We start from the raw sequence: 15,422 nt of genomic DNA, 5'->3' as shown, positions 1-15,422 counted from the left end.
TGCTGAGCGGATGCCTGAGCCCGCAGCTCAGGTGAGTGCCGTGGAAACTCACCAGCTCTGTCCTTTTACAGCTTTGGCCATCAGAAGGAACATCATCTGATAATGCTGGGGGCTTCTAAAAAGCAAAAGGATGTCATCTCTTTCATATTTAAATCTCTAGGATGTATTACATTCATAATAAGAATGTTACCTTTGACAATTAAGCACCCAACTAGCTTTCTCCCTTGACCAAATAAAATATTAGCCTCTAAGAATAACCTTCATACAGAGTTGTATGGAATACCACCAGCAATAATCTATAGCTGTTTGACCATTGATGTACGTGTCATCGTTTTGACAATTTGACATTTCATAAAGCAATCAGCCAAGATTCATTCAGTATCTATGTTATACTTTTTTTTTTTTTTTGGTCAGAAACTTTGTAAAAATGAAAAATCTTTAGATCCTTTAGGATAAAAGCTTCTTGATAACCAACCACATCATTTATGAACATTGGCTTCTTAATCCACAGAAACCTAAGACCACTCCAAAACACCTGTCAGGTTGACCTCTTAAAGTAGTCTCTCATTTTGAGAACGCCCGTGTGGCCACTGCCCCCTAGACATTTTGAGTTTTTTAAAGGAGAAAGAGCAAAGGAAAAGAGAAACATTGCCGACGATCATTCAAATAAGAAAATCTTTGTGAATTTTGATCATTTTAATAAATATATATCAAGAAAACCTCACTTTATTACAACACGTTCATATACAAGCATCTACCATCTAAGTTTTCAACATCAAATGTTTATCAAATATTGAAAATAAAGGACAAAACATTACTAGACTATTTAGCCATAACACAAGAACATGTTTAAAAATTGGTCCTTGTGGACATTGTCCAAATGACGACCCTACTCATACACTGTATGAATGAGACCTATATTTAATATTAACAGCAATAATAAAAAAGCTTTATCTTGGAGAAACTGGGAGGACTTACTTCTTTCCTCCGTTTGGCATTTGGTTCCTGTGAAGTATTGTTTAAGGAGGCCCAAGTCAATTAGCAACCTTGGAAATTGGAATACAGTTTAGCAGGAGTTGGCTGGAGTAGGAGGACGGACGGTCAGAGGGGCACTCTGAACACTCTTGCAAATGTACAAATTAAAGAAATCATTGAGAACACTGTTGACCAAATACATAGTAACTATTGCCAACTGAGTCCCATTTCTCCAAAATAACTTTCCAAAAACTAAAGTCTTTACATTCTTTAAGATAAAACCTTATTGATCACCACATCATTTATTAACATTGTGCTTCTTAATCAACAGCAAAAGTCATATATAAAAAACCACATGCTTTTATAATCTAAACGAGTGAAATGATGCAAAACAGATTAAAGTATAATGCATGCCACTGGTTCATGAACTTCATCGGACAAGAAAACAAAACAAAACAACCCAAAACCCCAAAACCCCCAACCCCAGCAACAGACCCGTTGCCATAGAAAAGCTCAAGCAGCTTAGTGCTGGTTTCTAACAGCTCTATTGTTTCCCCCATCCCTTTCTAAAAATGCCAAATCCAAAAGCAATTGGGCATCAAAAACAAAGGAAGAGTAGAGATGTTGAATCAAAAGTTGAACACAATAGTTTCGAAGTGAACGGTTTCCAAACAATATTGATCCACCCTGTGTATTTTTTTTCCTGTTTGTTAAATCCCTGCTGTAACTCTGATTTATCCTTAATTTTCACATTGGCAAAAATTAAGATAAAGTAAGGCACCAAAAATCGCCCTGTATAACACCTCTCTAACTGCCTCATCACGCATCACAGGCAAGCCAGGAACTCGCAGGGATTACCCTTCTACACACATTGTTGATTGCCGCACCTAGACAGGTGTTTCATTATGTTACATCCTATTTTCATCTGTCATGCAAGACTGTTCAAGACAAGTCCTTAACGGCACGGTGAAGCCACTTCATCTAGCTCCCTGTCTTCAGTCTTTTATTCAGAAAAAAATACGGTATCATAGAGAAGAAGCAGACATCCTTTGTTGGTTATGTTGCTTTGCTCACCAACTACCTACCTAATTAATTGGCACACATGTTGCCGTTTCTTGGCTAGTGACAGGCTCCTTGGGGGTCATGGAAAGATCACAAGGGCACCTTGTCCCCCAGTCTGATCTACTGACCTTTTCTGTGAGAAAACGAAGGTATACTTTTAAGCATTAAGTCGACTGTTCTCTTGGTAACCTCACCACATTTGTAAGTAGCTCGCTGATGCCTACTATACATCTGTTGTATGCAGTCTGCTCTCCAGGCATTAAAACGACACGGCGTGTTCATGGCATAATTTTATCAGTTGTACAAAACTATAAAATCCATTCAAAATAAAATTTATGAGAGCTAATTGATCATGCTGGGCATGCTTCCGGAGTTCGGTGAAAAGATGGCTCATAGTTTATTCCCTTTGCCACAGCACGGCTTGTTACTTGGTGAAGGCTCCTTTTTCCTTAAGGACTTTTTCCAAGACTCACTCACATTGCTTTTGTCATTATATCCAGTCTCAAAATAATCATAAAATTGGCCTTTGCACTCAAAAGCAAGGTCGTTTCCCACAGGTTCATGGCTTAGGGGGCCACCATCCCTATCGGTGTCATTATTTGCCTTCTCATCACTGAATGTGGCCTTTTCCTCAACACCTAGTGACCTGACATCAGTGACAAAGATTTCATTGGCGGGAACCTGGCCATCACTCTTGTAAACAGGTGCGCTGCCTACATCGAAATCCACCTGGTGGGAACAACTCGGTAAAGGCAGAGGGGGGGAGGAAGAGGAAGATGAGGAGGAAGAGGGGGCAGTGGTGGAGGCACTTCCGACACTAGCATGGACAGAAAGGGGTAGGTTTAGGTAGTGACCACCACATTCTTGGTAAAAGCAGCAGGCATGGAACTTCTCACACTCCTCTTTGGCCATCCGCGGTCGTTTTCGGTAAGGGCAGTCTTGAGCCATAAGCCACTCTTGGGTAGAGGTGCCATTGAACGAGCAGGCAGGAAAGCACCAGTTATTCTGCATGATAATTTCGCCATGGATCCGTTTCATCAAGTTGTTTATAAGGACAGATCTCCGGAGGTACACTTCAGGATCATCGATAAACTTGAGCTTTTCTAATGACATATACAGGATATGGGCTCGTTCCTCAAAAATCGAGATGGTCTAAAAATGAAAAAAGGAAGAGAAAACTTAGAGGATATGGGCTATGTAAACATGCCATCACAGTATATTTCTTCCTGGGCAGTTGCTGGATCTGGGAATGCTGGGGTCCTGTTTCTCCCAGGTTCATTTAGGGATGCTGTCCCTAGTGCTGCTAATGACCCGCCCTTCCCGCCTCGACAGCGTGGGATTGGGTCCCAGGGCAGACCACAGCAGGGACAGGTCAGGTCGTCTGAGCTTCTGTGGCCCAGTGAGGGAGATGCCAAAACACACAACACTCATCTGCTCTGCTAGAATTCAGGGGAGCAGTTTCTCCGGAGGGCAGAGAGGTAGTAACGAGGCGCACAAGGAGGGGTTCTCAGTTGCTGGTTATGTTGTTTCTTGATCTGGATGCTAGTTACAGGGATATGTTCACTCTGTGAAACCCATCAAGCAGTACTCTTAGAACACTTGAAGTTTTACGTGTGTGTATACTAACCCATGTGCGCGCACACGCATACTCATGTATTATATGTCCGTTAAGTGTCTTTGGAAGGATGTCAAAATGCAGGTCATAGGAAGTCTACTTCAAACCCTGGCCAGGAGCATGAGAGCTGCGTTCAGTACTGTCCCTCTGGCTTTCACACTTGTAATTATCCTTACTTGATTGAGGGACAACAATAATTGAGGCCCTGAAAGTCTCTGTCGGTGGAAGGGGCAAAGCAGTCTTCCTTCTGGGGCCAGGCAGGAGGAGAGATACAGGGAGGAAATGAGAAGACTCACTTCTGAGCAGTGTGATACTATCACTGGGGTGATGACTGGTACAAATCCAGCAGCCACTCGGAAACGGCTACAACCATAACACAGAAATGAAAGAGGAAATAAACTGATTATGTCTGGGCAACCAGCTCTTCCAGGTCATTAAAAAAAAAAAAAAAAAAAAGTCACCTGGTAGCATGACCTGAGGAACTGTGAACAAATCCAGCCCAGGCTAACCAAAGGCAGGAACTATACATTCAGAGAAAAGCCCAGCACCTGTCAATGCATGTCGACATCTTTATGAGCAAGGTCAAGGTAACAGCTGAAGGACAGGCTTGTGGGGTGGCAAGGAGAGGGGGTAAGAGGAGACACAGACGAAGATGAATTGAAACATTAAAAACCCTCTCTGCATCTCAGACAACTATGGTCTGGGTTACACCCTCCTTGATTAAATCTGTAGATAGTTTTTAAAGGAAGAGAAACATAAGGAAAAAGAACTGGTATTTGAAAAGCTTAGGTGGCCAGTTTCATACTTCTAGGCACTTCCTGGATCCCATTATTTTCTTCTTAACCATGCAGAAGAGTTAGCTGTGGTCTTTTCTAGGGAATGAATTACATATTTTAACAAACTACACCTATGTGATGAGTGTACGATGAAGTGCGTGTTTCTACTTGCATCCACACATTCAAGGGATAGTGAGTCTACCTCTAAGGGGTCAAAAGAGGCCCTAGGGAACAGCTCCCAGGCGGGCACACACAGAAGGGGCTTTGGCCTTGAGACCTAGAGAGTGGAGAGGGGGGAGATGTCAGGAAAGAACAGTGCATTTCGGTATACAGGTGAAAACATGGGACTGCTCATAACCACTGACACGACTTGACAACAATCAAGTCATTTGTAAAAAAGATGTTCCTTGGATTATATAATTTTGTTATTTCTGGGTAGAGGAGCTCCTGCTGGCTCTTTTTTTGACTACTTGTGAAAATAACAGAGGACCCAAAAAAGTGACAACGATTAATATGGTTCTGCTGAGAAGTGGCTCATTTCCATTGCTTGGGTGGAACAATTTAATTTCTGGAAATGGATCAAGCAACTAAGTATCTTAAACTCTTAATAAAAATAATGACTATTAAAAAAACATACTTTATGGCTACAGCTGCTGAGTGGTGGGTGAAAATCCTCTTCTTCCACATACTTCCTCTTAAAGTATGTGATCTTGGATGTTGTTATAGGATTTGAAATTCCCCTGTAATGTGATCCTGTGGTAATAAATCAGATATGACAAATGACATGCGGTTTGCCAAAGGTTCTCCAAACAAAATACTTTCCTTTAATTTCCTTATAGAAGATAACTTGGCTACATATCTGTCTGTACATGGGATGATTAAAAATAAACATTTGTCTTAATATTTGCTATCATACAGAATTCTGTGACCCAGGCTAGGCCAGGATTTCTAGGTAGTCATAAAGGAAAATGACCTATGTCAGCATTTACGAAATACTCCGAATCTTAATTCTATGCACAAACAGCAAAATTCAGAAAGGGGAGGATAGTATCGATTCAAATTGTTTAATTAAGTCCACTGCTCAAATGTATACATCTTTAACTGTAAGAACTAATAACCAAATGACTTTAAAATGTTATCGGCTGTGGGTAAGAAAGCAAATGACTCTCTGCACATTAGAGTTAGAATAGTCCTCTTTTCAAAATATGAAATTAAAAAATTTAACTTAAAATTAAAATTTGAGTCCTTCTGTACTCTTTCAAAAATGTAACGTGTCAACCATGGGTTAAAGTAGGGTCTAATTTTGAAAGAACAGAGCTTTTAATCCCAAATGAACTTCAAGGAGTACACAGTTTACATTGTAGGGGGTTTTTTTCTTTAAAGTAGTATTACACAAAAAATCCAAGGAACTTACCTTAGGATAGAAGAATAAAGAATCAGGAAGAACATACTTCTGTATTTAAAAAATTTTCCCTCTGAATACGAAAGCCAATTGTGTGCTTAATGAAAAGAGGAGACACACAGCTTCTGGCCCAAAGTGCAGAGTCCTTTATGTCTCAGGGGATAAAGATTTCATTGTCAAGCTCACCAGGGGTCGTGTAGCTCTGAGAGAACCATGCAGTTCCACAGGGTGAAAAACCAAAACCCAAACTCAGGGTTTCAAAAATCAAGTTTGGTTCTTTTAAAAATATAGGTGGCATGACTTACACATGAAGCAGCAGAAGTGTAGACTCGTCTGAATGCAATTTAAGTTATCACCTCTGACCCTCTCCCTGGAGCCCTGGACTCACTTATGAGAGGTGAACAGACAGCCTGGGAAGTCCCTGGAACAGGAGCTCTCTCAGCTCAGAAGGGTGCCCCAGACACTAGTCTGGCTGCAGAGCTGCAGAGGGCAGTGGGGGGCGGGGGAAGGTCAAGGGCAGTACCTGCCAGTGGGGGACCGGCTCCCCGGTCTCCCTGCAGAGGAGCCTGTGCTGGCCCAGGGGGGCTCGGGCCTCCGTAGCTGTCAGCCTCCCATAGTGTCTGGTACCCAGCAATTTCAGCAGCTCCTTCCGAGACAATGGGCTCGCAGAATCTATTCATGGACAGAACCAGAGTCATCTCTGACAGCCTCAGATCTAAAAAAAAAAAAAAAAGAAAGAAAGAAAGAAAGAGAAAAAGAAGGAAAACAGCCCTAATCAAGAGTAAGCCAGGGGATGGCCTTGGCATTTTCATTCCTTTGCTTTGGGAAACTTACTTCTCGGTCCTCCCCTTCACCCTGAAACATTTTATTATTTTTTCAAAGAAAACCTCAGCAAACTCTCTCGCTGCTATTAGCTCAGCCTCTGTGTTCAGCAATCTGCATTTCATGGGCGGTTCTTTAAAATCCCATTTCTTATTGTTCTCAGATTCCCCTCAGCCCTCTTTGAGACAGCTGCTTTGCCTCCTAGACACATTTTCCCCCTGACCTTCCCGCAGAAAATGTACCGCTAAGAGGCATGTCCAAAACCCTTGCGCTTCCTTTCTATTAATAAGGCAAAATCAATTTTCTAGTCAATCCCCCCCAGAGTCTCCTTTGATGCAATCCGCTAATCAATCAAACGGAAAGGGTGGGGAGGCCGAAATCTCCACCCTAATCCCTACTTCGGCTCGGCTCGGTGGACTTGGGGCTGTGCGGCTGCCCCCTCCTTCTCTCCTTTCCGCAGGGCCAGTTTCTCTACAACATTCTGGGGCTCCCTCCACTTTCTTCTCCCAAAACGAAGCAGACAGAGACACACTTGGTAGTTGTTTCCACCAGCCCTGATCGGCCTGAACTGGATCTGCCTCCAGTCAAAACACTGTAAGATGAAGACAGAAAATTGGCTCCAGTTTCAAGCCGGGAGTCGCAGCCCCACAGGAGCCAAGCACAACATCCACGGAGCAGGCAGAATATTAAACAGGAGCCAGGGCTTGAGGGCCAGAGGCAGCCGACAACTCTTTCCTCGGCAAGGCCCAGGCACAAGGCAGGAACTTTCCAAGAGGCACCACAGTGCGGCCCTCCTCTCCAGTTCACGCCCCTGCCTGGGGCCTGCGGGGAGACTTGGGAGCCTCTGCTCCCTGATGCCCGTGCGGCTCCTGCATGACTTAGGTGGTGTGGGCCATTTCCACCGGGGTGCGGGGTCTTCACCTGGTCCCAGCTAAGGTTCAAGGCAGGGTCAAGGGTGAGTTCAAGGGGGAGGCGAGTTTGATTCTCCGTCAAAAAGACCAACGGGCCAGAGATCAGTGGTGACAGCAGAGAAGCCTCTGCACCTTATTAACCGCTGGTTCCTTTTACAAGACCTGAACCTCCACTATCCCACTTCGCCATTTAAAGAACTGTCGCAAAGAGCGATGTCAGGCCTGCTTTCTGAAGATTGATTGTCTTTCAAATATATGCTAAGGGTCTAGTGCATGCTTTCTTCTTCAAATTACGCAGCTCCTAACGTTTTTGGGAAAGGGTGAATCCACTGCTGTCCAGCGAGAGATTATGATTACCTATGTGTTCTAACAAGGGTCCACTTCCAGGTACAAGGAGGAAAACCACCAGGGGAAGGGGAAATGGCTTCACTGAAGTGACAAGATTCTAACGGCTAACAGAGCAGCTCTTGGCAGCAATGACTCCATCCTTTACCCAGGCTTCTCTTTGAGATCCTAATTTCCGTCCCAACCTCACCGAAGGATGAACAGGGGAAATGTCCGTGTCAGTGGCTGGCATGAGGACCCAGCTGATTTGGGCTGCTAACCCACCTATCCCTTTCTCTTTTAAAATGCCCCCCAAAGAGGCAGCAGCCAGGGACTCACTGCAAGTAAAACCTTATTACAAAAAAAAAAGAAGAAAAAAGAGAGAGAGAGGTTCGATTATTTTCTAAGAGGAAATGGTGGGACATGCCATTTATTTTGCTCTTGAGTCATCAAAAAATTTACACTACATTGATTTGATAAACTAAGCTATTCTGTCTATCACCCCTCAAACTCGGCATCCAAACAAGGTATCAAACCTCATGATAATTTATTCCCTGGGAGACTCTCATAAATGGTCTAATTTCTTAACCTATTATAAAAGACAGTTTTATCAGTAAGTGCTATTGCCAGGAGCTCATGAATTATAGCTTTTTGTCAGTAGCCCTCTCTCACTGACTGCAACAGTATTTTCCAGCTTGAAATTCACACTCACTTTTGTGCTGGATTCTGGGAATAGGACCCAAGCTTTTTGTCTATGTTGAACTTTTATGACATAAAACCAGAGGAGGTTGACAAATCCACGCCCCTTAAGAAAGTGAAGCATTTGTAGGCCCCCTAGAAGCCATTACCTTTGTTTAATAGGACATTATATGGGCCCTGTGCTATTTTATGTTCCTAAGAGTTTGTTTCCATTTTAATGACTTATCATTGTAGCTTTTTTGGTTGTTAAGGATTTCAGGGTTTCTATTTGTTAGTATTGATTCCAGCATATGAAATCCTATCAGGATGCATCTGAACTTGAAACACAGCATAGTCCTTTTACCTTGGCTCTTTCTTTCCATTACGATATCTGATTTCTCTTAAGTTTTTCTTTCTTGAACTGGAAACTTTTACACACAAACTCCTAAGCCGGAGAAGCTCAGTGCCACAAACGATATTTCTAAGTCTCAACAAAACAGGAATGACTCCGGATTATTTGGGAGTGGGGAGGAGATTTTGCAGTTGAGCCTTTCTTTCTAGTCTATTGAGAAATTATGCCGGGATGTTAATAAATTAAGAAGGCAAGTGCCACATTCGTGAAGCCCTGGGAGTGTGTGGTGCTATGCACCACTGTTTCACATGACTCTTCATGTGTATTATATGTGCAGATCCAAACCGTTATTATTCTCTGTATGATGAAATTTACATTGTAATTCTGCTACCGAGTGCAGAAGTTTCAATCCACGTGCTGCTAATATTAGATATAACCCCAAAGATGTACATTTATGGTAAAATTTGTTTTTTTTTAACATCAGAAGTGAGTAGAGTCAAAAGAAGGCTGTTCAAGTGTGTTTGGTCTATACATGGGTTTAAAACAAAAAAATAACCTCCCATGCCCAGGCTCCAGCATATCTGCTCTGAAACCCACTGGAAGTAGTGCAATGACACCTCAAGCATTCCCAGAAGGCTGAGGGCTAAATGTCATGATTTTCCAGCAAATGTTCATCGTAAAGTTACCAGGCGTTGCTATACAATTTGGTTTTTCCAGATGAGTTAGGCTTGTTCTTTCCTGAGAGCCATTCTAATGCTAATAGGAATGGCTGGCACACAGAACAGGCTAGCTAGGTTTAGTGGCACCTTGAATCTAACAGGGGCTCCTGGTCATTCTTTGCCCACCCCTCCCCCCATCTCTCACTGGAAGTTAGAGAACACTAAGAGCATTATAGCCCTTAGAGATCTGATTCCCACACTGAGACGCAGAGCCGTAAAGGGCTGATATTTCCAATGCACCTTTGGTGCTGGCAGTCTTCAGTGTGCTGCCCAGGTGCAATCAAGCCCCCGACCTCGACGCTGTGCTTAACAAGATGCCAACAGCTCGTCCAGCTGCTGGTGGTGGTGATGGAAGGGGCTGAATGGGTGGAAGAAAATCCTTCAACCCGTCTAAATAGACAGATGTCGCTTTTCTGCCAGTCCCTGCAGTACACCTGTCTGCCCCGGGAAGTGCGTTTCTCAGCTGTAGCTTCGAGAGGCCAGGAGCTTTAGGTCAGGTCCTGGGGCTAGGAACGCGGGTGCTGGGCCTGAAGGAGAAGATGGGGTGTACGGGTGTCCGAGCCCTGGCGCCAGGTCTCCCCATCCCAGGCCCAAGACTGGGGTGGTGAGGTTTGGAGAACCGAATCCCTGCAGGCACCGCGTCCGGGCTCCCGCACAGACACACCCCCAGGGGTCGGTGCCGCCGCCCCTGGGCCCCTTCCCGGGTAGCGAGCGGAGCCCTGCCGGCCGCCGGCCGAAGGAGAAAGTAAACACCACCCCAAGTGTCTGGGAACAAAGGCAAGTTGTCTTTCCACGGTGCCGGAGCCGTGCGCCTCTCCTGAAGAATAAGAGCTATTATTACTCTTTCTTTCTTTTCTTCTTCTTCTTTTTTTTTTTTTAAACAAGTTTCCTTCTAAGGGAAATAAACACCAAAGGTAGGATTCCAAGGAAATGACTCACGGCGGCTGGCAGGGCTCTGGCGAGGCTGGCCCGGGCCCCGCGCTCCAGCCCGCAGCAGATGCCTGCCCGGCCCTCCCTCCCTCGCCGGCCCAGCCCACTCGGAGCCCGCGGCTGCGGGAGCGTCCTGCGCGGCCGTGGGACCCGGGCGCCGGGGGACAGCGCCCGCACCACCCGCGGGCGGCTGCCCTGTCCGCGCCACCCTGGGCCCGGGGGCAGCCTCTCCCCCCCCCCCCGCCTCCGTGGCCCCAGCCGGGCACTCAGGAAAGTTGCTAGGGCCCAGGAGGCGGGAGGGGAGGAAGGGAGGAGAGAGGCGGAGGCGTGGACCAGGCGGGCAGCAGCCGAGCCCGCCGGGGAGGTGAGCTGAGGACAGAGCAGCCGCCGCCGCCCGCAGCGCGGCTCGGCTGCCGGGGAGGAGAGTGCGGGGGCGGAGGTGGCGGAGGACAGAAGGTGTCAGCTCCTGCAGCTATTCCTTTTTTCTCGCAGACGCGCTCTCCTGACATCCACAATCCCTCCCTCTCCACCTGCCCAGCGCCGCGGCGACCTGACCCCGGGGCATCCCTCCTACTGACCCCCCGTTCCCTAGGGGAAGGAAGGGAGCAGCAGCCGAGGACCCTGGGGGCTCACCGGGACTGCCATCCCCACCCGCCCCCGGACTCGGCTCAGTGCGCGCAGGCGGCAGCGGTTCCCGCCCCGGTAAAGGCCCCGCGGCGCACGCCAGCCCCGGGAAAAGCCCGCGCCGCCGCTCCGCCCCGGCGGTGTCCTGGTCCTCGCGCCGCCCAGGTCCCGCTCCGGCCGGCGCGCGTCCACTCGGCAGCCCCGGCGCAGCCCCAGCGCGAGGAAGGCGCGCGGGAGGCCGCGGGGGTGCCAGTGGACGCGCGCAAACGCCCGCGGGGACCGGCCCTCGCCCTCCGCCCGCCCTGGCCTCGCCGCCCGCGCCCGGCCCGGCTCTTACCGCGGGGTCAGCCGGGAGGCGGCGGCCGGAGCGCTCGCGCGGCCGCTGGTCCGCTCTGGGCTCGGCGCCAGCCCGGCCGCCGGTGCACAGTCGCGCGGGGCCCGGCCCGGCCCGGCGGCCCGGTCGGCGGTGGACGCTGGTGCGCGGCGGGCGAGGGTCCCGGCTGGTCCCGCCGCCGCGACTCGGGCGCCGCGCCGCCGTCGCTGCAGACGGTTATGGTAATGAGCGGCTCTGTCTAGCGAGGAGCGTGTGAAACCCGTCAATCCTGTTTGCCATTTCCCCGTGGATTTCCGAGGAGAGGTTCTGCAGGATGCCCCCAGGGTGAGAGAGGGAACATGACAAGCGCGCCCGCTCTCCCGCCCTCCCTCTGCTCCCGCCGCCGCCGCCGCTCCTCAGGCAGCACACGGGGCGCCTTCCCCTCACCCCCACCCCAGCCCGCCCCCTGCCTCCTTCCCTCCTTCCCGCCCTCCCTCCTCCCTCTCCTCCCCTTTCTCCCCTCCCCTCCCCTCCCGGTGCCCGGGGACACGCGGGCCCAGCTCCAGCCCGCAGCCCAGACCCCACGCGCTCCCCGGCTCCCGCCCTAGCCCTGGGGGCTCGCTCCAGCCGGATAACGTATTCACTCTGCAACCTTCTGAGATGTCTTCTCTCTCTCTCTTTTTTTTTTATTTGGTTTAGTTCTGTTGTTGTTGTGTGTGCGTGTGATTAAAAAAAAAAAATCTGTGCCTTTCCCACCCTTTGCAAAAGACTTTCTTCTCCTTTGCCACAGCAAACGGAGATGAGAAACAGATGTCTTTGCAGGACCAAGCAGTTATTCTCCCCTCGCCGCCCGCCCCCGCCCGTTCCCCTCCGGAGCTGCATATGTAAAAAAAAAAAAAGCAACATTGGTCCTACTGCAACTTGAATTGGCAACTCTTTCTGGGTGGGGAGCCTCCAGGGAAAACCTCCAGGAAATAAAAAAGTAATAAAGGAGGTTGTCGTTGGTCAAGGGAATGTAATTTAAGCCCCGGAATCACATTATTTTGCAAATAGTAATTTTCCCCTGTATTAGGCTCAATTGGAGTTTGTTTTTTGAAACATTAATTCATAACTTATGTCTAGGGACTCCTCCATAGCCGAGATGGGTCATTTCAGGTGTAATGAACACAGAGGCTGGGAAGGCATAGACCTAATAAAATCAGGGGGAAGGCACCTGCACAAAAGTGTTACAAAGACTATAATGTTTGTTTACTGCTACTATGCCAGATGTGCTAAATATAACACTTCTTTAAAACAGTGATCCACCGACTGTGAAAAACCAAACCTCTTGCTGCCTGGCTCCCTAGGAATCAAGGAGAGGCACAGACTGAAAATCAGGGAGGAAAGGAATAAGATCAAGGATGAGGATTAGCATCTGCAAATTGAACTCTATCTAATTTGCATGTTTATTTCTTAGAATTGAAATTAAATTTGTGTAATAAATGTTTTCCATTTCATTTGTACACTTAAAATTTGGGTGACTGACGTGCAGTTAAGTGAATTTCTTTTCTTTTTTAAACAAATGTAGTTGATTCAATAAAGCAGCAAACAAATATTAGACATAATTAGAACTAATCTACTTCGAAGGTATTTTTGTTGAACTTTGTACATTTAAAGACTCTCAGAGGTTTTAAGGGTATTAGGAAGCTGAGAGAAGGCAATTATGCTGAAAACAGACTAACTCAACAGACTTCCAGGAGCATTATTTCATTTGGTCCAAAAAGACATTTCGGGGTTGCATGCCTAAAATTGGGAATTGGGCATCCATCTTGGCTTTATTCTGAACCATATTAAGACCATATTAAATTGCATTGGCTCATGTACGACATAGGCCATTATGATAAGAACTTACGAACTGTAAAGATGCCATTTTGCGCAATCAGTGGGTGTAACATGCCCAGCTTATGGGCAGAACATCATTTTCATTTGGGTGGGGGCAAGAGGTTAAGGAAACGCACAAGGGCATTTAAAGCGGTGCGAGTACTCGAAAGTCAAAATCAGTACCTAAAACTGGTTAGTGTCTAACTCAAATGAAGAACTAAATGTGAGGGCTTGGAGGCATGGCTTACTATTGTTTTTATCTCCCTATATTAAAGTTTTATAGCATTTAAAGGACTATGGGGAAATCCCCACATACACTTGGCTGTGTCAAAATACATAAAACCAAAAGGAGCAAATTAAGCATAAAATTGAGAAATAACATGAGACTAAGTATCAGCATGGGTTGCTCTGGCATCTTTTGGAGCTTTGGCTCTGAGAAATGAGCCTTCTGGGAAATTGTCATTGCCCTTGGGTGGGGAGGACTCTTGGCTTTAATGTTACAACAAAATGACATCACAACACAAGTATGAAATCATGGTACTTCACAGCACCCTGTGGTTTTGAGTATGAACTTGACCCTGTCCTGTTCAGATAGGTTAGGTTAGCATGTTGTACTAGCAGCTTTCCCTGCCCTACTTTTTAATCTCAAGGTCAATGTTTTCTGAGATTTAGTGCCCAACTGTTGACAACATGAACTAATGTCAACAAGTAGAAAAGTCAGTCAAACCTCCATGGAAGGAGAATATCATTTAAAGTTTAAAGTGAGCTTCTGGTTGAAGATGGCAACATGGGAAGATCCTGACCTCGCCACCTCCCACAGACACAAGGAATCTACAGCTACAAGTGGAACAATTTCCTCTGAAAAGAAATCTAAAAACTGGGAAAGCAACCTCTTCCCATGGGGCAAAGAAGAGGGAACCCACATTGAAGTGGGTAGGAAGGGTTGAGATACAGTCTCACCGTAAACCCCATCCCTGGTACAGTGACCCAGAATCAGGAGGGAACCCAACCCTGAGCTTCTCCCGGAAGATTGAAGGGTTTGTATCACACATCAGGCATCCCAAATTTTAAGACTGGCCTGAGACATAAGCCCCAAACATCTGGCTTTGAACACCAGTGGGGCTCATCTTCACCAGACCTGCAGGGCCTTTGCACAGTGGGTGCCATTTTGCTTGGTCGCTTGCTAAAGCTGGCAAGCACCATCACTTTCCCCTCTTTCTTTCCCTTTTAAATTTCTTCTTTTTTTTTCCTTTCATTTTTTCCCCTTTTTCTTTTCTTTTTCTTTAGCAGGTGCTATCTTTGCTTTGCTCCAGCCAGTGAGCACCATCTTCCCCCTCTCCCTCTGCTGCGCTATTGAGGGCCAGTGTCTCCCAGAGGGGAGCTTCTAAGCACATCTGGTGCTCCGGTTTTACCCTTGGTAGCTCAGTTTTGTGGCTACCACCCAGAGGATGGCCCTTGATCGCCTGGTCCTGGAGGCCCCTGGGAGCTTGCATTCTTGGGTCCCGCTGGGCTGTAACAGTTGGAGAGATAGTGCTGGCAGGCTACCATTCCCAGCACACTGCACAGATAGCAGACCCAAACACTCTCCCAGTCTTTCTGAGCCAGGGGTCTATTTGTTTGTCCAAGAGCTGTGGCCGGAGGGGCAGGCTTCCGGTTGGCATACTTGCTGGAGCTTATGGAAGTGCCCTCAGGGAACAGAGACCAGTGGACACAAACTCTGCCCTCTCCCTCTCTGCCTCATTCCAGCCTGCTGGTATCTTCCAGAACTGAGGTTATCCTCTTGTCCAGTGCCCTGATTTTTGTGGCTGCTGTCAGGGGACACCTCTCCATTGCCTGGCTCTGGTGACCAGGGCAGCTTATACTTGCTTCAGGTCCTTCGAGACTGTCAACAATCAAGAGTTCCTAAACTCCTGAGCATAGCATAGCAAGAGGCAGCAGACCCAGGAGTTCAGTCTTTCTGCAAAGGAGGCCGATTAGCTTCTAGCTGCAGCATGAGGGGCAGGCTTCAAATTAAACACATCTAAGGGCTGCCCATAAACCTTTCCAGAGACCTCAGAGA

General features: G+C 47.2%; 1 protein-coding gene across 2 annotated transcripts; it reads right to left on the bottom strand.

The window, feature by feature from the left end:
- Positions 1 to 677: 677 nt before the first annotated feature.
- SERTAD4 (SERTA domain containing 4) lies at positions 678 to 11,668 on the bottom strand. 2 transcript variants are annotated; one of them, XM_045787831.2, is made up of 4 exons: positions 11,528 to 11,668; positions 6,354 to 6,545; positions 5,066 to 5,181; positions 678 to 3,189 (listed from the first exon to the last, which is right to left on the bottom strand). In XM_045787831.2, the coding sequence occupies exons 2-4, from the start codon at positions 6,526 to 6,528 to the stop codon at positions 2,428 to 2,430; spliced, it is 1,053 nt and encodes a 350-aa protein (XP_045643787.1). In that variant the 5' UTR covers positions 6,529 to 6,545; positions 11,528 to 11,668; the 3' UTR covers positions 678 to 2,427. The 2 variants fall into 2 exon arrangements, with proteins under 2 accessions (XP_045643787.1, XP_087714045.1); XM_087857919.1 differs by lacking the exon at positions 11,528 to 11,668 and having other exon boundaries at positions 6,354 to 10,616.
- Positions 11,669 to 15,422: the final 3,754 nt, after the last annotated feature.

Source organism: Ursus americanus, chromosome 2 (genome assembly GCF_024610735.1).
Source record: "Ursus americanus isolate L20-20 chromosome 2, mUrsAme1.1.p, whole genome shotgun sequence".
Lineage (NCBI taxonomy): Eukaryota > Metazoa > Chordata > Mammalia > Carnivora > Ursidae > Ursus > Ursus americanus.
Note: the sequence above shows the minus strand (reverse complement) of the source record. Positions and strands in the feature narration are given on the sequence as shown.

What these genes read in the sequence shown, in the direction of transcription:
- SERTAD4 (XM_087857919.1), bottom strand. Translation starts at nt 6,642, where the DNA reads ATGAAAATGCCAAGGCCATCCCCTGGCTTACTCTTGATTAGGGCTGTT. An exon ending in AGCCGGTCCCCCACTGGCAG is followed by an intron (nt 5,182 to 6,353) that starts GTACTGCCCTTG and finishes TTATTACCACAG; the next exon opens with GATCACATTACAGGGGAATT. An exon ending in TCAGCAGCTGTAGCCATAAA is followed by an intron (nt 3,190 to 5,065) that starts GTATGTTTTTTT and finishes TTTCATTTTTAG; the next exon opens with ACCATCTCGATTTTTGAGGA.